Source organism: Plecotus auritus, assembly GCF_963455305.1.
Source record: "Plecotus auritus genome assembly, chromosome: 10".
NCBI lineage: Eukaryota > Metazoa > Chordata > Mammalia > Chiroptera > Vespertilionidae > Plecotus > Plecotus auritus.
This window is the reverse complement of record NC_137785.1, coordinates 3,863,016-3,886,697: the sequence shown is the minus strand read 5'-3', so window position 1 is coordinate 3,886,697 and position 23,682 is coordinate 3,863,016. Positions and strand designations below refer to the sequence as shown.

General features: G+C 57.8%; 1 protein-coding gene and 2 pseudogenes across 3 annotated transcripts; all 3 read right to left on the bottom strand.

Moving 5' to 3' along the window:
• Window positions 1-1,958: 1,958 nt before the first annotated feature.
• LOC308234870 (furin-like) lies at window positions 1,959-4,259 on the bottom strand (annotated as a pseudogene). The gene has a single exon. The product of its transcript is annotated as a furin-like (transcript).
• Window positions 4,260-6,089: 1,830 nt separating this feature from the next.
• On the bottom strand, window positions 6,090-7,341 carry LOC308234873 (phosphatidylinositol 5-phosphate 4-kinase type-2 gamma-like; annotated as a pseudogene). The gene has a single exon. The product of its transcript is annotated as a phosphatidylinositol 5-phosphate 4-kinase type-2 gamma-like (transcript).
• A 1,589-nt stretch (window positions 7,342-8,930) lies between these two features.
• LOC308234887 (saoe class I histocompatibility antigen, A alpha chain-like) lies at window positions 8,931-12,610 on the bottom strand. The gene is made up of 7 exons (XM_080643308.1): window positions 12,490-12,610; window positions 12,090-12,374; window positions 11,564-11,839; window positions 10,698-10,973; window positions 10,476-10,577; window positions 10,012-10,044; window positions 8,931-9,685 (listed from the first exon to the last, which is right to left on the bottom strand). The coding sequence occupies exons 1-7, from the start codon at window positions 12,560-12,562 to the stop codon at window positions 9,654-9,656; spliced, it is 1,077 nt and encodes a 358-aa protein (XP_080499434.1). The 5' UTR covers window positions 12,563-12,610; the 3' UTR covers window positions 8,931-9,653.
• Between the last annotated feature and the right edge of the window lie 11,072 nt (window positions 12,611-23,682).

Here is a 23,682-nt window from a genome sequence, read left to right as displayed (position 1 = left end):
AGTGACAGCAATGGCAGTAAATACACAATATCTCTTGTATTAGTTAATAAAAGAGATGAAAATCAGAAGCAACAAATGGAAGCCCATACTGCTCATGATACATCAGCTCCGTGGTCAGAAAACGCATTCCTAAGAACAACGGCTGCTGGTGTCACGGGGTCTTAGTGCATTCACCAGGGGAAAGGTAGGCTCCGGGCAGGATGGTATTCTAAGTCCCAGTCCTTAACTGGGACTCCTCTAGTTCCTTACTTTGGAGCCAAAGATGGAGGAGGGGGCGGGGGGAAGGGGATTTTGTTGTTGGTTTTACTTTTATTCTTTTATTTGGAGAGGGAGAGGGAGAGGGAGAAAGAAACACGGATCGGTTGCCTTCCATATGCATCCTGACCAGGGATCGGACCCGCAACCTGGGTATGTACCCTCACTGGGAATCAAACCCACAACCTTTTCTTTTTTTTTTGATTGCATAGGTATGCAAGCTTAATCACTTTAAAACTTCTAACGTTATCTGTGTCCATTAAATAGAACCAACAATGCTGGGTCTGTTTAAATTACAAGGAAAAAAAAATCACTGTGTACCAACCCAGTATCTTTCAAAACCAGCCGGGCTAGCCACAAGAGGAGGGTGGGGCGCGGGCACCCCCGGGCGGGTGGCTGGGTGCCAGGAGGGGTTAGGGGTAAGAAGAGGGCTCCCAAACAGAAGGGGACTGATTGTCCTCGTGGGAGGGGTGCAAAAGGCACGTCAGAAGAGTGGAACTTGGGGGGGGGGGGAGGCCAGGACAGTGCTTTCTCCACCAGGGCACAGTGTTGGAGGGGGCACGGTGCCGCCTGCCCACCCCTGGCACTTGGAGAACCAGTGACCCATGAGCCCTCGGTACGGCGAGCCCCATCTGGAACTGGACAACAGTCGCCCCTTCTACCGCAATCCCATTTCCAAGGCCCTCCCCCCCCCCCCGGCCAGCCTCCTCAGAACTTGGGGCTCAGCTACACCGCACTCCCCAGCAACATGCTGCAGCCCCCCACACCTCTGGGTCAGAGCAGCTGGGAGAATAGCAGGGTGGAAAGTGGGTGTGGGAAGATGGTGGTCCAGCTGCTACCTCCATTAAAAATACCAAAAAAAAAATCAGCATCTAAAGTGAAATAATCACAGAGTGAAAATATATATCCTCCAACAGCCCCTGAGATCCCCACAGGGGAAAGCAGCACTGGGTGGGAGGCGGGAGAGGCCGGCTGGGCCACCGTCCCTCCCAACACCCACCCAGGGGCTCCGGGACTGAGTGCCAACAGCCCAGGCAGCCCCGGGCTCAGAACACAGGGACTTAGGCCCCGGCAGGAGGGGGGTGGCCAGGGCGCCAGCGTGGGGCTTGGCTGGGCCGGCCTCGCTCAGCGGGCAGCCGGCAGTGGTGAGCAGAGACACACACACACGTGCGCACACGCACCCTGGAAGCATCTTCCTGCCATCACTGCTTCTGCCTGAGGCTCATCAGAGGTGGGGGCGGTGCCGGGGATGCGCCAGCCCTTGAAGAGGTGGCCTCCTCCTTCACGTGTCCCCTGGTCAGCCTCCCTGCTGCCTGGTTGGGGACCATTATTGCTTTAGAGGGACAGGGAAGAAGCCAGAGCTGCAACCGGGCCAGGAACCCCGAGGGAAGGGCTTCCCCTCTGTACCCCGCAGGGGACTCTGGCTGAGGCCTGGACAAGCTCGGAAAGCTGTCCTTAAGGTTTCACTCCTTCCCTCGCAGAGAGGGTGCTGAGGGGGGAGGAGAGGCCCTCCCCGGCCCCCCAGCTGGTCCTGGGGCCCCACCTCAGGCAGCCAGGAGGCCCAAGGGTGAGGTGGGAAGCCATCCCTGCTCCCTTTGCCTCCCCAGCTGGGGTCCAAGCCCAGTCCCAAGATAAAAAAAATACTTTGGTGAATTAAAAAGTGCCCAAGGAGGGGATGGGCTTGGAGGGGCGGCGGGCGCTCGTCAGAGGATGCTCTGGTCTCTGATACAGGTGGTCCTCTCGCCCCGGCCCTCGTCCTCCTCGGAGTCCGACGGGCACTCCTGCCAGGCCTCCGGGGGCAGCCCCTTGTAGGAGGTGAGGCCGCGGTCCATGCTGTACACTTGGATCCCCCGGAAGCTGAAGCCTGAGCGCAGCTGCAGGACCAGGAAGACGGTGATGAAGACCGGGACGATGAAGGCGCAGCTGAGACCGGCCACCACCTCAGGCAGGTGCGAGGGCAGCAGCCCGCCCGGGGCCGCGGCTCCACCTCCACCTCCAGGGCTGGCTGGGTGGGCGGCGGCTCTGGCTTTGCCGGGAGCAGATCTGCTCCACAGGGTCCAGGAAGGAGTGGCTGGGGCAACTGAGGCAGTCTGTGGGCGCTGGCCCCTGGCCCTGGCACACGAGGGGCGGCAGGGGGCGCAGACGCTGGCGCGGATGGGCTCCACGTCGTGCTCGGTGCTGCGGTGTGCGCGCTGAGGACTTGCGGGGGCGAAGCCTGCGGGGCAGTGCTGGCCGCAGCTCTTCTCGTGCGGGGAGAAGCCTTCCTCGCACACCGCACAGGCCTGGCTGGACGTAAGTGGCTCGCAGCCGCTGCTCTCGGGCGGCGTGGGCGGCCCTCGGGCGCAGTGCCGTACAGCACGAGGCTGAACTTGGTCGGCGTACCACCCTCGTTAGCTTCGCTGGTGTTCTCAGTCTCCGGGACCCCCTCGCCAGAGGGGTTCTCACCCCAGGAACGGCTTGTCCTGAAGGCCCGGTCATTAAACCCGTCTGCCGAGTGGTCATGTGGCCTGGCGGCCAGCAGAGTGGAGCGGGTGCCCATGGGGTGGACCAGGGGGCTGGCCAGGTCACCCCAACGGTTGCAGCACAGGGGGAGGCGCGCCTGCGCGTGTTCCAGCCGCTCCCCGATGTCCCTGGGCTCGGTGAGGGTGTCCATAGGGCACTTGCGCTGGGGGGCCACCGTGGTCCAGTTCTGGGCCAAGGCCACCATGGCGCCTGCGTCCAACAGCCCGTAGCCATAGGAATGGCTCACTTTCCGGCGACCCCATTGGTGGCCCGATCCTTAGCATCGAGGTGTGCTGGCTTTGAGGTGTGGACCACCAGGTGCTGCATGTCCCGCCAGGCGAGGTTCTTATTGGCCTCCAGGGTGAGAGCGATGATGCCAGCTGCCAGGGGGCGGAGGCCGAGGTGCCCGTGTGAGACCCGGTGCACTTCTGCCGCCAGTCGGTGGTCACCATCTGCTCCTCGTTCTGGGGGCCGCTGCTGTAGGTCGTGGCCAGCGTGGAGGACCAGGCCTCGCTGCACCAGGGCACGTTGCCGAACTGCGCGGCGCTGCTGAGGGACGGCGTGTGGATGCTGTTGGGGTAGCGGTCGCAGTTGCAGCTGTCGTGTTCCCGGCCCCCGTTCCCCGAGGCCCAGACAAAGATGGAGCCCAGCCCCCCGCGGCCCTGGCGGACGCCCCGGAAGAAGGCCTCCTCGGTGCGGCGGGCTGGCCCGTCCCCGGTCTTGCCTTCGTCCTCGGGGCCCCAGCTGGCGCTGCAGATGTGGATGTGGTTGGGGTTCAGGCCCAGCGAGCGTGCCTCTACCGCATCTGTCACCTCACCGTCCAGCGTGCGCACCCCTCCAATGCAGGCGTTGTAGGCTACCCCCACGCCACAGACGCCGTTGTTGGCCACCGCGGCCACCTCGCCCGCACACCGTGTACCGTGCCTGTTGTCATTCATCGGTGTGTACCCAGGCTGTGGGTCAGGGTCCTGGTCATTGACATCGAAACTGGCCCCCGGATCATAATTGCCTGCCAAGTCTGGGTGGTTCTTGTCGATGCCGTCGTCCAGGATGGAGACCACAATGCCGCGCCCCACGTAGCCCTGGGCCCAGGCCCCCTTCACGTTCAGGTCCCGCTGGGTGACGCCAGACAGGTACCACTGCTGGGGAAACTTGGGGTCCGTGGGCTCCAGGTACAGGTCGCGTTTGGTCCGTCGCTTTGCCACCTGCTGCTCCAGCCACTGTACTTGAGGCTCCCTCTACAGCCGGCTGTGCCGCAGGCGGTGAGGTGACCGGGACCGCTTGGTCACAGCTCGGTGCCAGAAGTAGTAAGAGTCGTCGAAGACCTGGCCCTGGTTGAGGAAGCCATGCTTGCGTGCCAGGCGGTCAGCCACAGCCGGGCCTCCAGAGATGTGCACAGCCCAGGTGTTGGTGAAGACCTCCTGGCCAAGGGCATCAGCCACCGGCAGGACCAAGGGTCCCGCTGCTGCTATCACCCATAGCAACCAGGGCCTCAGCTCCATGGGGGGGCAGGTGACTGGGACCACAGAGCCCTCGCCTCCTCCGCCTGGTCACAGGGCCTCTGCTCCCACGTGCCGATGCCTGTGGCCCGGGGCTGACTGGCGGGGGCATGGGGCCGAGACGGGCAGGGCTGTGGCGGGAGGATGCGGGCTGCAGGCTCTCGGGGAGCGGGCGGGGAAACTGTTCCCGGCGAGTGCCACGGTGGCTCAGGCGCCCTCGGCCGAGTGGAGAGCCCGGTGGCGGCGGGGCCTGAGCTCCTCGCACTCCCCGCGCCCGGCAGCGGCATCACCTCCGGAGCCAAACCCACACCCTTTGGTGTATGGGAGGACGCTTCAACCGAGCCGCATCAGCCAGGGCAGGAATTCTTCTTTACGACCTCATGACTTCTTGTGAGACAGGTCAGTCCAGCCAGATACAGAGCAAATAATCTTTGCAGCCCCACAGGCCAGTTGCTGGTATCCATCTTTATGCCTTTTGTAAACTGTAGAAGCCGCAGGGGCATGGAGGAGTGCAAGAAGAATGGCTGCCTTTGCCCCAAAGGCACTGGAGGTTGGGGAGGACACTCTCTGGGCGCATCAGGATCCTCTACATTCTGAGAATATCACGCACCCAGTCCGCTAGCTTTGGAGGAGGCTGGGGGATCGAGCTACAGCTCTGACTCCTCTCTGGGAAGATGACTGGGAGACACAGGAGCAATAAGATGGGGTGGAAGAGAACAGAACAACAAATCCAACGGGAAAAGGGTTTGAGAAGGAGCGGGGGAAGGAAGTATGCCAGGCACACACCTCCAGGGGGTAGAGGAGGTTTCTATACTTGAGACCTCCATTCTCTTGAAATGCCCAGGGTGGACCCAGGTAGAGACATTACCTTCTCCTGGGAAGAACACCGCAGGGATGGCTGGACAGGAAGAAAAGAAATCTAACCTGGGGAATGAACCTTAGGCCCCTGGACTGCCATCCCAGCCTACAGAACTGGTCACTCCTCCACTGAAGGGTTCCAGCGCCAGGAGGGGTGTGTGGTCTGGAGGAGGAACAGCAGCAGCCAACACCTTCACCTAGCCTTGAACTCTCTGGCCATCCATCTCTGGGCTCCTGTGTCCAGAGGTACAGAGGTGCGGGTAGAAGTGGGGGGAGGGAAGAGATTGGAGAGAGTAGTCCATCCCGGACAGAGACTTTCTCCAGTTTTCTACATCATCAATCACAAGAGGCCTCTTACTTCCCACCTCCATGAGGTGCAAGCCTGCTGACCACTCTCCACCCCACCTGTGTGTGTCAGATTGGCCATATCTCATCATGTGTGCGTGCCTGCACCCGCAGTATCTTGAAAGTCTTTCATCCCAGGGCCTACCAGGAAGCAGGAATGCCCCAGTGAGTTCTGTAAAGTTATCAGCAAAATTCAGACACTTACTGTTCATCCCACAGAACAAAGTGCATCCAGAGTAGTTGCTTGAGCCAGTTCCATCTGTCCAGTCAGGTCCTGAAGACAGCAAACAACCCCCTCCCGCCAGATTCTTCTACTTTCATAGAAACAACAGCACATTTTACAAAAATCAAGGCACTTGGGAGAGAATCAACAGGAACCCTCTCATGAAGCAAGCAGACATGTTGAAGGGGAGAAAGAGAGGGAAGCAAATGGACAAAGGGGAGAAAAGACGATGTATTTCTGAAGGCCGGGAGGAGCCTACTCAGTAAGATGGCGTCATTTGGCAGGAAGGAGCCTGTAGCCTGAACTTAGCAGAGGAGGAGAAGCAGTGACCGGAATACCCGCAATTCCCCCAAGGCTCTCAGAACCCCACCACCCTGAACATAAAGCAGCAGTGACCACGAAGTCTCTTAGGCAAAGATGTTGGTGATAAAATCCAGGAATCGCTGAGCATACTGCTCAGGATCTCTGCCCCGGCCCCATGCTTGGCAGTTTTGGCTGCAGGAGCTGCTTTCGTCTTGGCATCACACTGCATCAGGATGGCAGTGAGGCCCATGAAATACACCGCCTTCGGGGGGGCCCCTTCAGCACCCCGGATGGCGTAGACATCAATGAAGGATTCAAACTCTCCAGGGCCCAGGGGCCGATGGGAAAGCATGTAGCTGCCAATGCCCTCAGGGGAGGTGCCACAGCAGCCCACCAGAGCAGGTCCCCTCAGGCCACAGTCCCCATCCCCCTCGGACTCCTCCTCCCGCACAGGCCCCTCCTCCTCTGGTTCGGAGCCACCAACTACGTCATGGACGCCCAACAGAAGGCTGTGGTCCATGATCTTCAGCCGCACTAGGAACTCCACACCTCTCTTTAGCTTCTCTAGAAATATTTCCTTCTCCTCTGCACCACTATAAACTTTCTGGCTCTTGTTGAGAAAGTCCATATCCTGAAGGGTAGGTAATTCCTTAACCTTTTCTTTATCGCTGGCTTCCCGGGACACGAGGGAGCCCCTGAGGTCACACTTCCTGTGCACAGGAAGACGGTGGCTAAACATGTTGTGCATGACAAGCATGTAGCTGTCTTCATTGTCCCGCTAACTCGGTACATCCCCGGGAACTGGGGCAGCAGCGTGTTGCCATGGCTCTTCACAATGTACTGCTGGGAGCTGGAGAGGTCGCTGTGCAGGTCAGCAATGTCCTCCCCGGATACTTCTGTGATGACCAGCGTCCGATCACAGGAGATAAGGAAGCGACCGTCACTGCCTTCCCTTCCACTCGGGGGACGTCGGGTAAGAGATACCAAGCATTCCTGGTCATCAATGCCCAATCGATCACGGAGGTTCCTGAAGACCTGGGGACACTACTCCTTGAACTTGAAATGACTGGGCAGATTTTCCCTGTGGAAAAGGTGATTGTTGGCCTTGATCTCGGAGCTGGCCTTAAAACCATCTGGCAGCAGCAGCATCACAGGGGGAGGCACCTGGCTGAGCTCAATGATCGAGTGGGCGATGCCCCCCAGGAACACGCCCACCGGTGGGTCAGCCGCCCCAAACACCTTCACCTTCTGCTGCACGAAATGCTTCTGCCTGGTTTTGGAGGCGAAGCCGAAACCCTGGCCGGGGGCCGCTGTGCTCGCCGCTATGGAGGCCGGCGGGGCCAAGGAGGACGCCATGGCCTCCCACGTACCCGACCCAGGGGAAGCCGGAGCCGGCCGCGATGGGGATCCCGACCCCGGAAGCCCACAAATTCTTTATTTTAGTTATTTTTATTATTTGTGTTCTAACAACTTTAAGATTTCAAAGCCAGTTAACAAGGCCGTGTTCTTTTGGCAAATTTTATAACAGAGCTAACTTTTAGTGCCTTCAATGCTAAAGTATTATTTTATTATTATTTTGTGGAAAAACAGGAGTGCCCCCAAGATTTGGGAGGACCTTGGAATGCGCTACATTATTATTCAAAGATTACCATTATTATGGAAACATTAATCCTATTGTCCAAATATGGCCTGTATATTTTGTGTCATTTTTGCCATTTGTTAAAGAAAAAGCAGTCTTAGTTCTTTCTGTAGCATCCGTGAAGACATTGGGGCTCAAGAAGTCACCCAAAATCGGGCAGAGGGCGCTTTTCTCTTAAGCTAGCCTTTCTTCTCACGGGTACAGAAATCCCAGATGCATCCCTCAATTCTGGGAAATGTTTCATTTGTCTAAATGTCAAATGATAAATTGCGAAATAAAAACATGGCAAAAATGAGACTTTTAATAACATTCTCGAGTGGGCGTCCATTCTCCAGGATCGCCAAAAGACCTAGTAATTTTTCCATTACTTCCCTCTGTCCAGGGAATTTTCCTAGAACCTGTATTATTGGCCACGTGTACCACTCATATTCTCTCTCTCCCCATTCCCGCATTCTGTTTGTTCTGGGGAAACTCAGCAATCGCCTGGCCATCTATCATTTCTTTCTTATTACATTAAATTAAAGTCGTGCTTAATAAACTAACAATAAACAATAACTAATACACAGTATCTAATAATTTCCTGTTTAATATCTAGGACATAAAAGAGGTTGAATCTGCATTGACTGAATCTGGAGGCAGAAGGCTCACGCCTTTCCCTGGAGCGCCACCTTGTGTCCTTCTCGGCTGCGTACATTCCCTTTTAAAATGTCCTGTTCTCCCACAATTATAGCACCTTACATTCCCCACTGTTACAGAGGCAGCCAGTAAGTTTGCTTGAAAAGTGCCTGACCCCACGTTCTGACAAGCCTGAATTATTTCTGTAATGGTACTATTTTTTCTCAGAGGCGTCAGGCATTTCTTACAATCAGCACTGGCATTTTCATAAGCTAATTGCTGAATTAAAATGTCTCTTGCTGCTGAGCTTTTTTCAAGTTTTGACCCAATCTTTCCCAAATTCAAGATCCAATGTACCTTCTTCAGGAAACCAAGGGCTATGTTCTATAACATCATGCAAAAACTATAGGAGAATACCTCCTGACACTTTAATTTCTTTATTCTTAAGCATGCAAACCAAAAGTCTACAATAAAGTTTCTTACTTTTTAACCGAATTCTGCCCCACTAGCCTGGCTTAAAAAAAGGATGTTCCCAAGAGATCAACTGAAGGACTTATATGCATGTATATAAGAGTAACCAACGGATGCAAAACATTGGGGGGTGAGGGCATATATGGGAGTGGGGTGGGGGTGGGGGGCAATGATAAGATATGTACACATATAATACCTTAATAAAAATTTGAAAAAAAAAATAAAATAAAATAAAATGTTGATTCTCATAGAAAAAAAAAAAAAAAAAAAGGATGTTCCCACCCTTACAGATCGCAACTTCTGCAGCTGGCTGTGGGCTTTGCACGTGGTGAATTTCCCCACCTACCCAGTGAATTCTTCCCCACCTATCTGGTGAAATCTTCTCTACCTTGCCGCCGAAGCTTCATTTTTCCGATCTAGATGAAATCTTCTCCTCCAGATGTCCCCTGTTGTGGCACCAGATGGGTGAGCCACGTCCTGTGTGGTTCAGGGTTCGGAATCTGGAGGAGGGCCGCACGCAAATGACAGAGAGGAGACAAGAAATAATAATTTGGAAATACTGGGGGCCAGGCGGGAAGCCCAACACAACGGGAAGGACTTCCCCAGGTGCCCAGGCCTTGCCAACCTTTTATTCAACTTTGGACATACAAATAGCCCTTAGTCAGGCAGGCAATTCCGGTAACAGACAGACTATCTTAAGGGTCAGTAAATATTAGAAAGATTCACTCTGAGACTATTTGGTCAGGAAATTGCTTGAGCCATCACTGTCTGGACTCAACAATGGGTGCATAGCTCTGGCCCTTGCCAGGGCTCAAGATTCACCAGCGTTCCGAGCTCCTTGTTTACACTTCTCTGATAGTGAAGACAATTGGGGGCTACCTACAGCCAGGGCCCCAATCAGACGTTCTTGAGTCAGGATGTGGGAGGGTGAACACATCTTCCATCACTCAGTCCCCACAAGGCAGCTGCCTCTCGCTGTGGAGGACAATCATCATGAACAGATTCAGGGGAGTTTCTGAAACTGGTGACGTTCTCAAAGACCACTTCATGCTCACAATGTCCCACAGAATCCCCATGACCCAGTCCTCCCCTCTGCCCACCCCATACGCAGATCAGGTATCCCCTTTAGAAGCCGAGAGAGACACATCAGAACCCTGGGTGCCGTCATTGCCTGGGGTGGGCACACCAGGATGGGGTCAGAGCCCCAGGTTAAGAGACTAAGGAGGAACTATGGGGTGAGGTCCCGCATGCCTCCCATCGGCACTGTCCCAGAAACTCAGGGGTCACCCCTCCATACTCACTGGCAGCCTGAGCGTAGCTCCCTCCTTCTCCACCTGCGGGAAGAAAACATCCCGTGAGAGACCAGGGAGGAGGCAGGGCCAGGAGGTCCTAAAGGAAGCCCTAGTCCTGGGCCCCAGAGGAGTTTCCAGAACCGTGTGTATAGACCCAGGGCAGGACCAGGAAACCTGAGGGAAGTGCATGTGTGGGGACTGGGCCCACCGCCCACCTAGAGATCTGTGCTCAGCAGGGACCTGCCCTCTGACCTGGGGCTGCTGGGAACGGGGTCCGCACCACCAGCATCATCAGGTGGTAAGTGGGTCCCTCATTTTCCCACGGGCCTCACTAAGGAGTAAGTGTGAGCACAGAGCCCCACACTGGCGATCACACGGGTGGGGATGGTGCTTCCCAAGAATGAGGCGGGACACACATCTACCAAGACTTGAACCCCCAGTGGGACAGACACTCAGACCCCACCCCTGCCCACCTGAGCGCCTCCTCCCCCACAGCACAGCTCCAGCCACAGCTCCCAGCAGAACCAGGCCCCCAGCGATGCCCATGATGATGATGAAGGTGTGAGAAGGCGGCTCTGGGGGGAGAAGGGAAGGGAGGGTGAGGGCCCTGACCCCAGGCCTCAGTCCCGACCCCACTGAGTCCCCCAGGACCCCACTGCCCTGAGAAGAGGCTCTGTGCCCATGGCCCTCCTCACCCCATCTCAGGGTCAGGGGCTCGGGCAGCCCCTCGTGCTGCACATGGCACGTGTATCTCTGCTCCTCTCCGGGGGGCACCCCCACGGCCGCCCACTTCTGGAAGGTGCCGTCCCCCGCAGGCCTGGTCTCCACCAGCTCCATGTCCTGGGTCTGGTCCTCCCCGTCACGCTGCCAGCTCAGGCTGATGTCCGCAGGGTAGAAGCCCAGCGCCCAGCACCTCAGGGTGACCTCACGGGCAGACACGGGGTGGTGGGTCACGTGTACTTTTGGGGGTTCTGAGCGGGGGGGAGAAAATGCAGGAACTTTGCATCCGCCATGGGACACTCCCGCAGTGCCCATGTGACCATCCGGAAGGTGGACAGACTCCTGTGTCGGGGATGGAGCACACAACCCCCACAACAGCCTGGGCAGAGGCAACTGGAAGGATCTCCTAGTCTTTAGAATGTTCTAGAATCAGAGAGACACAGCCCAAGGCAGGAGGCAGGTCTCTGAGAGGAGAAAGAAATTTGTGGTCCTGACATGGGTGGAGGCCACGTGACTCAGAAAAGCTGGGGTCAGGCCTCAGACACAGGGGTGTGGGCAGTGCATAAGGCCTGAGAGAGAAGGTCCCCGTGGGTCCCAGAGCCCCTGCAGAGCCCATGGGAACCGCTGATGGGTTATTTCAGGGGGGTCTCCCTACACCTCAGGAGAGCTTGCACCCCTAACTGTCCCTGAGAGGAGGGGAGTCCCTCTGGGACCTGACCTGGACATCCAAGGGGGCCCCCTCCCTAACCCCAAGGAGGGGTGTGTGACACTCACCCCCTGTCCTGTCTCCTTGTAGGACCCCAGTCCCGGGGAGAGGGGGCGGCCCCAGGGCCCCTGGTACCTGCGAGCTGCAGGGTCTCCTTCCCTTTTTCCAGGTAAAGGCGGAGCCACTCCACACACACCCCCTCCAGGTAGCTCCTCTGAAGCTCTGCAGCACCCTCCGCCTCCCACTTGCGCTTTGTGATCTGAGCCGCCATGTCGGCCGCGGTCCAGGAGGTCAGGTCCTCGTTCAGGGCGAGGTAGTCGGTGCCTTCGTAGGCCCACTGACTGTACCCACGGAGGAGGCGCCCGTCGGGTCCCACGTCGCAGCCAGACATCCACTGGATGGCGTGAGACCCTAACCCCGCCCCGAGGTCAGCCCCGCCCCGAGGTCAGCCCCACAGGTCAGCCCCGCCCCGAGGTCACCCGCCCCGCGGGACCTGAATCCAAACTGAAAGTGAAAACCGGTCAAAGTCCCCGTGGGCTCCTCCCGGGTGGGGGCCGGGTGGGTCCCGCCGCCTCGGGGTGAGGCTCGGACCCGGACCCTCGGGGCGACCCCGGCCCGACCGTGGGGAGGGGGGTCGTGACGGGCCCGGCGCGCGGCTCACCGTCCTCGCTCTGGTTGTAGTAGCCGCGCAGGGTCTTCAGGTTCACTCGGAAAAGCTGTGCGGTTCCCTTGGCCCACAGTGTCTCCTCCTCCCAATATTCTGGGTCCTCCCGCTCCACCCACGGCTGCTGCATCCACGGCGCCCGCGGCTCCATCCTCGGACTCGCCGCGTCGCTGTCGAACCGCACGAACTGCGTGTCGTCCACGTAGCCTACGGCGAGGAAGCGGGGCTCCCCGCGGCCGGGCCGGGATACGATGGTGTAGAAATACCTCAGGGAGTGGGGGCCTGGGGGGCGGACGGAGGGCAGGGCCGGGGCTGACACGCGCCTTCCCGGCCCCGCGCCCCCGCCGGGTCCCCTCGCTCCTCCCCGCACAGCCGCCCCCTCCGACCCCGCACTCACCGGCCCAGCTGGGGGTCAGGACCAGCGCCCCCGAGAGCAGCAGGAGGAGGGTGGGGGGCCTCAGGACCCGCATCTTCCGCGTCGTGGGGGCCCTTCTGAGTCCCCGCGCTTCCTCAGAGGAGTTATAACCGGAGCCTCGGGGACGCTGATTGGCTGCTCTGGAAACTGCTCAGCCAATAGGAGTGCGGAGTGGATGTACGTCACGAGTATCCAGGAAGGAGGCGCCGACGCAGGTTGGGAGAGGAGAAGTGAAACCAGGGCGCTGCGGAGTCCCCACCACGGAGCTGCCCCCCCAGACTCTGTCCCCTGCTGAGACCTGCGCGCAGGCCTGGGCCCTGGACTCGGTCCTGACCCCCCTCCTGCGCGGAGCGCCCGTCACACTGTCCCCCGAGGCCTGGCCCTGGCGCTGTGCTGTTCAGGGACTTTCCATGGGTTGGGGTTCACCATCTCTGTGCACCTCACACCGGAGGGAGGCCCCCAATAATCCTGTTTATGTGGTTCCGTCTGTCATAGTCACCACTCACGGAATCACACGGGAAACAAGTATTAATGCACGTCGCATGCTCACTGCCCGTGAGAGGGTAACAGAGGCATGTTTTTATGGAAAACACCCATTTCCCAAGAGAACAAGGAGGAGAGAGGAGGGACCTGCTCCCCTTTCACATCCTCCCCGTCTCCCTGGGAGACGCTGGGTGTTCACATTTGCTTCTGCGTTTTATCTGTTATTGTGGCTGCAGCTTCTTAGGACACAGCCGGCCTCACAGAAATGGGCAGGAGCAGCGTTTTCCTGACCTTTTCAGGTCAGTGTGGGTGCTCACCTGTGACAGTCACTGCAGCTACACAAGTGGTCGTTTCTGAAAGGGCTCTGCACAGTGAGACCTGAAACCATATTGACTGTGTTCTTCTTGTTTTGTTTTTTAAATACATATTCTTTTATTTCAGACAGGGAGAGAGAGAGAGAAACATCAATGATGGGAAAGAATCATAGATCCGCTGCCTCCTACATTCCCCACACTGGGGATGGAGCCTCTAACCCAGGCTTGTGTTCTGACAAAAAGGTGAAGTGTGACCTCCTGGTTCATAGGTCAATGTTCAACCCCCAAGCCCTGCTGGCTGGGGAATATTGAATAATTCCTGTTCTGTCATGTCACCGTCCCCAGGGCCGTCTTGCTGGGTGGCTCTGTCCTCATGCAGGTTAGTTAAAGTGATGCCTGTGTCTCTAAGTCCCAGAGCCCTTCCCGTGCTGGTGCATTAATCACCGTCATCAAAGCTCACATGTGAGTCTGTTCCCACAGAGCCCCTAGGAAAGTGTGTCCGCACTGGGGAGAGTCTAGCTGACGTGGTGGGACACCCCTGTTCCAACTCCTAGTTTTCTCTCAGGGGCTCACATTTCATCAAGACATCAGGCCTGTCCGTGGTCCCCTGCCAGGTGACATTTCCTGAAGGGAGAAGCTCATGTTTATTTTTAAAAATACATTTTTATTGATTTCAGAGCGGAAGGAGAGGGAGGGAGGGAGGGAGAGAGAGAGAGAGAGAGAGAGAGAGAGAGAGAGAGAGAGAGAGAAACATGAATGATGAGAGAGAATCTTTGATTGGCCCCCTCTTGCTCACCCCATTGGGGATTAGGCCCACAACTCGGGCATGTGCCCTGGACTGGAATCAAAGTTGGGACCCTTCAGTGCGAAGGCTGATGCTCTACCCACTGGGCCAAACCAGCTTGGGCACTCACATTCCTGTTTGAGAAAGTGTGTGCCACTTCACCCAATCTCAGCAATCCTAGTGTCTGTGTCATTCATTCTTTTAAGTAAACAGGGCCAGGCCGGTGTGGCTCAGTGTGCAGGCTCCATCCCCAGGGGTGGGGGGTGGGGGGCGTGCAGGAGCCAGCCTTCCCATGGTTCTCCCCCATCCTGGATGTTTCCATCTCTGTCTCCCTCTCAGTTCCTCTCTGATATCAAATTTTTAAAAGTATAGTTTTTCTTGATTTCTGAGAGGAAGGGAGACAGAGATAGAAACATCCATAATGACAGAGAATCAAGGACCTGCTGCCTCCTGCACGCCCCCTACTGGGAATTGAGAACACATCCAGGGCCTGTGACCTTGACCTGAATGAAACCTGGGACCCTCCAGTCCGCACACCTATGCTCCATCCACTGAGACAAACCAGCTAGGACTCAACTTTTTAAAAAGTAAACATGGATCCCATGAGAAAGAGGCTAGCCCCGCTCACACACATGATCTCCCTGGTACATGACACCAGGGAATGTGGCAGAGGGTTTTCTGAGTATTTCCCGGGCCATCATATGTGGGGTTTTTATCCTCCATTTTTATTAAAGACCATTAACAAATGAATAATCCACTTGTGTAATGAAGGCAAGATATATGTATATATCTTCTTTTTGAGAATATTTTTATTTTTCAATTACAGTTGATGTACAATATTGTATTAGTTTACTTGGACAAGTCTGTGGTTAGACATTCATAGAACTTATACAGGGATCGCCCCATACATGTAGTACCATGTGCACTCACATGTAACTGTTACAACATGAGTGACTGTGTTCCCTGTGCTGTGCTTTCCCCCCCATGACCACACTGTAGGGACCATGTTGTAGTTCCTCCTCCTCCACCTGCTCTGCCCAGTCCCCCCCGCCCTCCGGCAGCCAGCAGTCTGCTCCCTGTGGCTCTGAGTCTGTGGCTGCTGTAGGTTCTGTTGGGCTGATCCCAGGGGCTCTGAGTGGGGGCTGTGGGGAGGGGGGTCATTGTTCTGTGGTTGTGGGCCGATGCAGGCACCCTGTTCACCTTTGGGGCATCTCCACCGGAGGCCACGGTGTTTTAAAATGTGGATGGAAGGATGAGGCTTCAGTGAAGAGAATAATTTCACCTACTTCCACCGCGTCCTTTAAAGGGAACTGGTTCTGTTCTCTGTCTGTCTGTCTTCTCTCTGCAGGTCAGTGCTGGTGGGAGGAACGACGATGGAGGTCGGGTGTCAGCCCATTCGTGCTGAGCTTGGCCTCAGCGCCCCTGTCAGCGGAGTGAAAAGGCCAGGATGTCCTTCATCTCCTGCCAACAGTGTCGACCCCACATCCCGGGAAAGGCTCTCAGAGACTTCAGGGTTCCACGGACCACACTTTGAGAAAGGTTGTTCGGGATAAATCAGAGGGGGGTCTCCCAACTGGCCCTGCCTCTGCCTCCTCTTTTCTTCCCAGAATCCCTCTCCATGAGGAGGATCCTGCGCCCCAAACTGAGCTCACAGCATTGCCCCTGGGACCTTCTAGAAGAGAGCTCACCCTGGAAATCCGACAGGGAGAGCCCTCAGCCTGGGAGGTGGGGGGAGGGACAGGGGTGTCCCCTCTGGGACAGGGAGCAGTTTGTGCCTGAAGACACCAGTCCCCCTGACCCCTCCTGTGGCGTCTACACCCCAGCTGAGTGAGCGCTCCCGTCACACACAGACACCTGATGTGTCTGTAGGAGCAGCCATCTTGGCCCTTTATTTTATTCCTTTTAATTAAAACATGTTGTTATTGATTCAGAGAGAGAGGACGGGAGAGGGAGAGAGAGAGGAACGGGGATGGGGAGAGAAGCACTGATGGTTGCCTCCCCCACACGCCCTGACCAGGGGTCACACCTGAGACCTTCCAGTGCCCAGGACAGCACTCACCCTGAGCCCCCCCCCCCCGCCGGGCCTTTTATGCAAATGAACCCCGTGCTCAACCCTGAGGCCCCGCCCACAGCGGAGCTGTCTGTCCAGCAGCACATTCTGTGAGCCAGGACTCGCTCTGCACCGCTTTCTCCCACGTGGCGGCCACCAGCTGCCGTGGCCACTGCGCCCCTGACACGTGGCTCCTGTGCGGAGCAGGGACTTCCCTTCAGGGACCTGTCATCCAGCCGCCGGGGGGCGTGTAGCCGCCCCATGAGACGGCGCCCGGCTGAATGCTCTCAGTGTCCAGTCTCTGCCCAGCAGGCCCCGTGGGCTCACAGACGGATGGAGGTGACCGTGTCTGCACGTGGAAGCCACGGGGCTGCATGTGTCACTGACGCCAGTTGTGTGTGTGGGTCTCGGTGATCCTCAATCCCAGCTGCCCAGGAGCGTGTAATGAACACGCATGTGACACCGAGCGCACAGGCATGACCTCAGATGAGAGTTAGCGCCCTCAGGGTGTAAGGGCTCACCACGCCCCTCCCTGCAGCCTTCCTGTGTGCGTCCCCCGGACCTCGGTGCTGTGTTTGGTGACCCGGTGACAGGAGCAGGCACAGCAGGCTTTCCCGCAAGAGAAAGTGTCTATTGAACCAGCAGGCGCAGCTCCCTGGAGGCCCCGCACGTACTTGGAGAACAGAACGCAGAGGAGGTCGGAGAAACCAAGATGGCGGCATAGGTAAACAACTAAACTGCTGCCTCGCACAACAATTTCAAAACTACAACTAAAAGACAGAACGGACACCATCCAGAACCACAGGAAAGCTGGCTGAGTGAAAATTCTACAACTAGAAGGAAGGAGAAAAGCTCACAGGGAATTGGAGGTACGGCAAAGGGTCTTTGTGCGCGCAGAGAGGAAGGGCGGCTGAGAGCCTGGCTGACTTTCTCTGGCGGAAGGGGGAAGGAAGCCCCCGACCGCACTGAACCCCAGTTCTGACTGCACTGAACCCCAGTTCCAGGCAAGCCCCTGGGGACCCACGCTCTTGTGGGGGGAGTGTGGACTCTCAGGCGGAGACTGGGGAGCCGGGGAGGCAGAGGACTGAAGGCACACACTTGCGCGCAGGGGCGGGGCTGACAGGAAGCCAAGACTGAGGCTCCACCCCATCCAAGCTGAGCACAGAGGCTATTGCAGTTTGGCAAGTCTAATCCTATAAGGCTGTCTCCAGCACCGAACTTCTCCCAGCATAGACACAGCTGATCCTTACAGCCAACTGGCCCGGAGGTCAATTCTTCCCAGTGATACCAACAACAATAAAGACTTAATTACAACAAGGCTGTACACACAGTCCACAAAGGGGTGCACCAAGAGTGTCCACCTCAGGTTAACTGGGGAAGCAGACCCACTGGGCCATATTGGAAACCTAGCACAAATATCTACCTTACCAACTCAGGGAATCAGTAAAAATGCGGGGTCAAAGAATCAGATCACAAACGAAAGAAATGGAGGAAAACAAACGACTGGATATAGAATTCAAAACCACCGTTATAAGACTTTTTAAGAATATCCTAGAAAAGGCCGATAAATATAACGAGACCCTCGAAGATATGAAATAGGACCAACTAGAAATTAAACATACACTGACTGAAATAAAAAATATTATACAGAGACCCAGAAACAGAATAGAGGAACACAAGAATCAAGTCATAGAAGTGAAATACAAAGAAGCAAAAAACACTCAACCGAAAAAGCAAAAAGCAAAAAAAAAAAAAATCCAAAAAGTTGAAGATAATGTAAGAAGACTCTGGGACAACTTCAAGCGTACCAACATCAGAATTATGGGGGTGCCAGAAGAAGAGAGAGAGCAAGATACTGAAAACCTATTTGAAGAAATAATGACCAAAAACTTCCCCCACCTGGTGAAAGAAATAGACTTACAAGTCCAGGAAGCCCACAGAACCCCAAACAAAAGGAATCCAAAGAGGACCACACCAAGACACATCATAATTAAAATGCCAAGAGCAAAAGAGAAAGAGAGAACATTAAAAGCAGCAAGAGAAAAACAGTTAGTTACCTACAAGGGAGCACCCATACGACTGTCAGCTGACTTCTCAACAGAAACTATGCAGGCCAGACGGGAGTGGCAAGAAATTTTCAATGTGATGAATAGCAAGAACCTACAACCAAGATTACTCTACCCAGCAAAGCTATCATTCAGAATTGAAGGGCAGATAAAGAGCTTCACAGATAAGAAAAAGCTAAAGGAGTTCATCACCACCAAACCAGGATTATATGAAATGCTGAAAGGTATTCTTAAAGAAGAGGAAGAAGAAAAAAGTAAAGATAAAAATTATGAACAACAAATACATATCTATCAACAAGCGAACCTAAAAATCAAGTGAATTAAAAACCTGAGAGCAGAATAATCTGGTGAATATAATAGAATCAGGGGCATAGAAAGGGAGTGGACCGATAATTCTCAGGGGGAAAGAGGTATGGGGGGTTCATGAAGAGAATGGACAAAAATCATACACCTTTGGATGAGGACAGTGGGGGGGAGGTAAGGGCAGAAGGTGGGGTGGGAAAGGGGTGGAGGGGAGCTATGGGGGGAAAAAGGAGAAATAATTGTAATAATCTGAATAAAGATTTATTTAAAAAAAAAAAAAGAAAGCAGAGGAGGTCACTGTAGATTCCACCCTAGAACCCCTTACCTGCTGCTCCTCCCCTGAACTCCCCCCAACACTCTAACAGCCCCGTTTCCCTGCGCCCTGGAATGCTCTCCCACAGAGGACATTATATGTGAAGCGTTTGCAGTTGTGGAAAGAGAATTTCTCAAACCAACACCCAAAGGTGGAAACCAGGAAGGAAAACAAAACTTGTCCATGTCAACCTCACACTCGAGAGAGACAACCTCAGGCCCAGAATCAAACTCAGAGACGCACCAAGATGTTGACAGAGAAAGGGCCCCGTGGACCAGTGTTCCTCAGCCAAAGCCCAGGGGACCCCTGTGGGCAGGCGAGGTGGGTTCGTCATCATTGCTGGGGGAGATGGCGTCCCTCGGGGGCCATGGGGCATCCTAGCGGGAAGGGGGAGATGGGGCACATCTAGGAGGTGGGCTCTGGATGGCGACCTCGGGAGGGTCTGGGGAAGCAGGCTCATCGGATGGGTGGTGTCAGGGGGCAGTGCTGTGGGTGGGCAGCTCAGTGACTGTCCAGGGACAAGGCCGCCTGCAGCGAGGATGGGGCGCAGCTGGAGAGAAGCAGCCTCGCTGCCATGAGCCCGCGCAGGGGGCTGTGTGGTCCTCTGTGAGCTGTGCGGGCCTGTGTGTGTCTGTGTGTAGACGCAGGGAGGGTGGTGTGGCCCTGTCTCCCTTGTCATGGCCTCGGGACGGCGTGTCTGAGGGTGACGCTTTGAGAGGTGACTCGTGTCCAACGGGAGAGGAACCGGCCCCGCTGTGAGCTCCGGGCCAGCTCCCCACAGCACTGAGGCCTCGCGGGTCACACCAGGTCCCGTGGGGGCTGCGTGTCCTTCTCTCCGAAGCCCAATGTCTAAAAGCATCCACAGCCCAATCCGCCAGTGAAGCACGTGAGGGACAACGTGGGAAGAAGAAATGCGGATGTCAAACACCTGTCTGTGTGACAGACACATGGGGACAATAATGAGAACGTGGAACACGAGAAACAGGGATGAAATGGAAATCCATCGGTTTGGGAAAGATGGAGGAAAGGATGGGAGTGGGGGCAGAGAGGGAGACACCCTGTGGTGCAGGCAGAAGGAGGTGGATGCACACAGTTTCTAAGGAAGCTTTTCCCTAAAGTCCCTGCCATTCAACGTGCTCACATTCCCTGGGGCTGGTGGCCTCAGGGGGATGAGCATGGACCTATGAACCAGGAGGTGAACTTATGATGTAGGGTCAGGGCACAGGCCCTGGTGACCCTCCCCATCCCCAGCAGGGGGCGTGCAGGAGGCTCATGACTGACTCTCATCACTGATGTTTCTGTCCCTCCCTCTGTCTCTCCTTCCCTGAAATCAATGCAAATGTATTGAAAGACGCAGTAATAACTGTGCTCACATTATGCACAGAAATGTCTCTCTTGGGCATTTATCCTGAGAAAATAATCTCCTGTGTCCTAAGAACACAGCCATGGAGGGATTTTTAAGCAGTTTTTATTGCACTCAGGGCACTGAGACAAGTACAAGTGACCTTGTAATGAAGAGGCCGTGTGGGTCCCTCAAAAAGGAGCAGGCACTGTGGCATGGAGAGACTCACAGATGACTGACATACAAGTTGGGACAGAATTAAGGAGCAACTTGCAGAGGGGCTGCGTTTTCCTGTGAGAAATGCCGAGTTTTCCTGAAACCAGTGAAACCCAGCGCTCTCACACACGTGCGCCCTGGACAGCGTTGGAGAGAAGCGTCTCCCCTTCCTGCTGTGAGAGCGACAGACGCCATCGCCTCCACTCAGCAGCCTGTGCCACCACTCGCCTGCCCCCTGGCCTGGCCCTCAGCGACCCTTCCCCCAGAAATGCCAGCGCAGCCTGACCCTGAAGCAATGTTTTGTTCTTCAAGTTCCCGCCTGCGGAGAAAGGAGCCCGTGTCCATCTGGACCAGCCATGGCCTCCCTGCTCCCCACGCACCTCTGCCAGCCCCGCTCCCCTGGCTGGTGGGTGAGGGCCATGCTGTGGCCTTTCTCCCAGCACCAGCCTCTTTCTGGGACGGGCCCTGCTGCCCCCCGCCCCGCCCCGCCCCCATCCCAGCACTGGCCTACCCTTCCCCCCAAAGTGCGGTTCCCAGTCCCGGACAGACAGCGGTGCTCATGGGGCGTCACCACCCACACTGTCCTTCCCATCGGAGAGGCAGACAGTGAGCTCCGCGCCTGGCTTTCTCCAGCTTCCCTGCCGGTCAGAGGATGCTCTGCAGAGCTGCGTGGGGCCTGCGTTCTGTGTCCATGTGGCCCCCTAAGATGCAAAAGGAGGAACCATCTCTACTCTCCCAGCTGGGGGGGGGGGGGGAAGCAGCTGCTGGCCCAGCGGGGCGCAGCTCCCAGGCCTTCCCGGCTCGGCTCTCCCGTGGGAACCGGTGATGGTTCCTAATGACACGGTCCCAGTTATGTCCCCAGAGGCCGAGCCCGGTCACCGCACCTGCCGCAGCGCCTCTGCCCCGGGAACACAGCAGCCCGCTCCCCGGAGGGACAGCCTCCGCCTCAGGCCCGGAAGCGCCCGGGGCTCAGAGGACGCCCGTGCGGGTGGCACCCGTTACAGGGCTATGGGCCCCGCGTCCCCCACGGGTTCCCCTGCGAATAGGGACGCCCCGGGGCCAGGGCCTGGGGGGACCCGCCGGCGGCCCCAGTTTGAGGTCAGCAAGGAGCCAGCGGGTCCCTGTGCGCCCTGGGGCGGCGGCTGCCTCCTGCTGCCCAGGCCCGGCCCGCAGGGGGCGCTGCGCGGCTCTGCCTGCATCTCCGCTGCTGCCGCTGAGACCCGGGGTGGGGGCTGTGTCCCTGCTTTATTCTGGGCCTTCTGCTCCGTGACCCCGTCCCCGCACCCCCGGGAGGAGCCCCTGCACTGGCTGCGAGGCCGAGTCCCGGGACCCGCCCCCCCAACGCGGGCAGGACGCGGCAGGTCCAGGCTGCGGGCCTCCCCGCGGAGGGAACTGGTCGGCACCCCAGGCGGGCCCCTGGGTCCTGAGCTGCAGCGGGGCGCGGAGGGGTCCCCGAGTCACCTTCCCGCCCCGGGGCCACAGAAGTAGACTGTTCTCGGGGTGCCTCCACCGGGAACCCCTCCTGCCGGCGGCGGCCCTCAGCCCCCCACGCAGCCCCGAGGCCCACGCGCCCCATCGCCGCCGCCGCTCGCCGGTCCGCAGGGGCCTCAGGGGCCGGGACTCCCTGTGGCCGGGCCCGCTTGGCCGCAGCCGCCCGCGGTCGCTACCTGCTCAGCTGCAGGGGGGCCTTGGCCTTGAGCTCCAGGGGAGGCCCGGCGGGGGGACGGCGCCCCGGAGCCTCCTCCGGCCCACGCGGGCACCTGGCTTCTGGGCTCAGCTCGCTCCTGTCTGGGTGCGTCCGCCCCCAGCACCCCTTCCCCTCCCCTCGGGGCTGCACGCTCCTGGCTGGGCCTGTGCGGGTCTCCCGCCGCTCGTCCGGCTTCCCTGCCGCCTCCCTCGCGCAGAGCGGCCCGTCCGCCGAGCCCTCACGGTCAGGCTCCGTCTGTGAATATCACCCGTGGGTGCATTCACTTCTCCTTTCTCCCTGGACCCGGGCCCACCTCTCCTTCCCCCTCCTCCCCTTCCTCCTCCTCCTCCTCCTCCTCCTCCTCCTCCTCCTCCTCCTCCTCCTCCTCTTCCTCCTCCTCCTCTTCCTCTTCCTCCTCCTCTTCCTCCTCCTCCTCCTCCTCCTCCTCCTCCTCCTCCTCCTCCTCTTCCTCCTCCTTCTCCTCCTCCTCCTCCTCCCCCTCCTCCTCCTCCCCCTCCTCCTCCTCCCCTCCTTCTCCTCCCCCTCCTCCTCCCTCCCCCTCCTCCTCTTCCTCCTCCTCCTCTTCCTCCTCCTCCTCCCCCTCCTCTTCCTTCTCCTCCTCCTCCTCTTCCTCCTCCTCCTCTTCCTCCTTCTCTTCCTCCTCCTCCTCCTCCTCTTCCTCCTCCTCCTCTTCCTCCTTCTCCTCCTCCTCCTTCTCCTCCTCCTCCTCCTCCTCCTCCTCCTCCTCCCCCTGCCCCTCCTCCTCCTCCTCCTCCTTTCCTCCTCCTCCTCCTCCTCCTTCTCCTCCTCCTCCTCCTCTTCCTCCTCCTCTTCCTCCTCCTCTTCCTCCTCCTCCTCCTCCTCCTCCTCCTCCTCCTCCTCCTCCTCCTCCTCCTCCTTCTCCTCCTCCTCCTCCTCTTCCTCCTCCTCTTCCTCCTCCTCCTCCTCCTCCTCCTCCTCCTCTTCCTCCTCCTCCTCCCCCTCCTCCTCCTCCTCAAAAGCGCGGGCAGACAGGGGGAGCTCAGCTGGCGCCCCCAGAGGCCCCGCTTCCGTGCCTGGTCCCCGCGGGCAGCCCGCACACACACCTGGCAGCGGGCTTGGGCGAATCCGCTGCCGCCGCCACAGGGCTCCCCGCAGCCCCTGAGGGAGGCTGTTCTCCTCCTGGCGTAGGAGGCACAGAACCGGATGCGGGGAAGCCTCTGACCCTGTCACCATGGTAACCGGGGGAGGGGCGCGCTTACTGACCTCAGGCCTCACCCCCTGTGACCCACGTGGAGGGTCAAACTGACTCCGCAGCGCAAACCCACGAGGCGCCCGGAGGGGACGCTGTCGGGTGGACGGGGAGGGGGCGGCAGAGAGGCGCAGCGGGGCTGGAGCGGGGGAGGGCCCGGGGGTTTGTTCAGGGCCCTGCTGGTCCCCTCTCACTGGCTCCCTGTCCATCCGGGCAGCCAGGGCTCTGCCCTCCAGGCAGGGGAGCGGCTGCCACGTTCCAGAATGTTCTGTGAGGGGAGGCTGCTGGGCCCGGAGCGCAGGAGGACAGCCAAACCACACCCCCAAACCACAGCGGGGTCCCTCCAGGCGGCCAGGTCCCCGCAGGAGGGGGAGTCTGGAGCGCCC

What these genes read in the sequence shown, in the direction of transcription:
- LOC308234887 (XM_080643308.1), bottom strand. Translation starts at nt 12,562, where the DNA reads ATGCGGGTCCTGAGGCCCCCCACCCTCCTCCTGCTGCTCTCGGGGGCG. An exon ending in CTACAACCAGAGCGAGGACG is followed by an intron (nt 11,840 to 12,089) that starts GTGAGCCGCGCG and finishes GGGCGGGGTTAG; the next exon opens with GGTCTCACGCCATCCAGTGG. An exon ending in GTGGGGGAGGAGGCGCTCAG is followed by an intron (nt 10,045 to 10,475) that starts GTGGGCAGGGGT and finishes TTCTTCCCGCAG; the next exon opens with GTGGAGAAGGAGGGAGCTAC.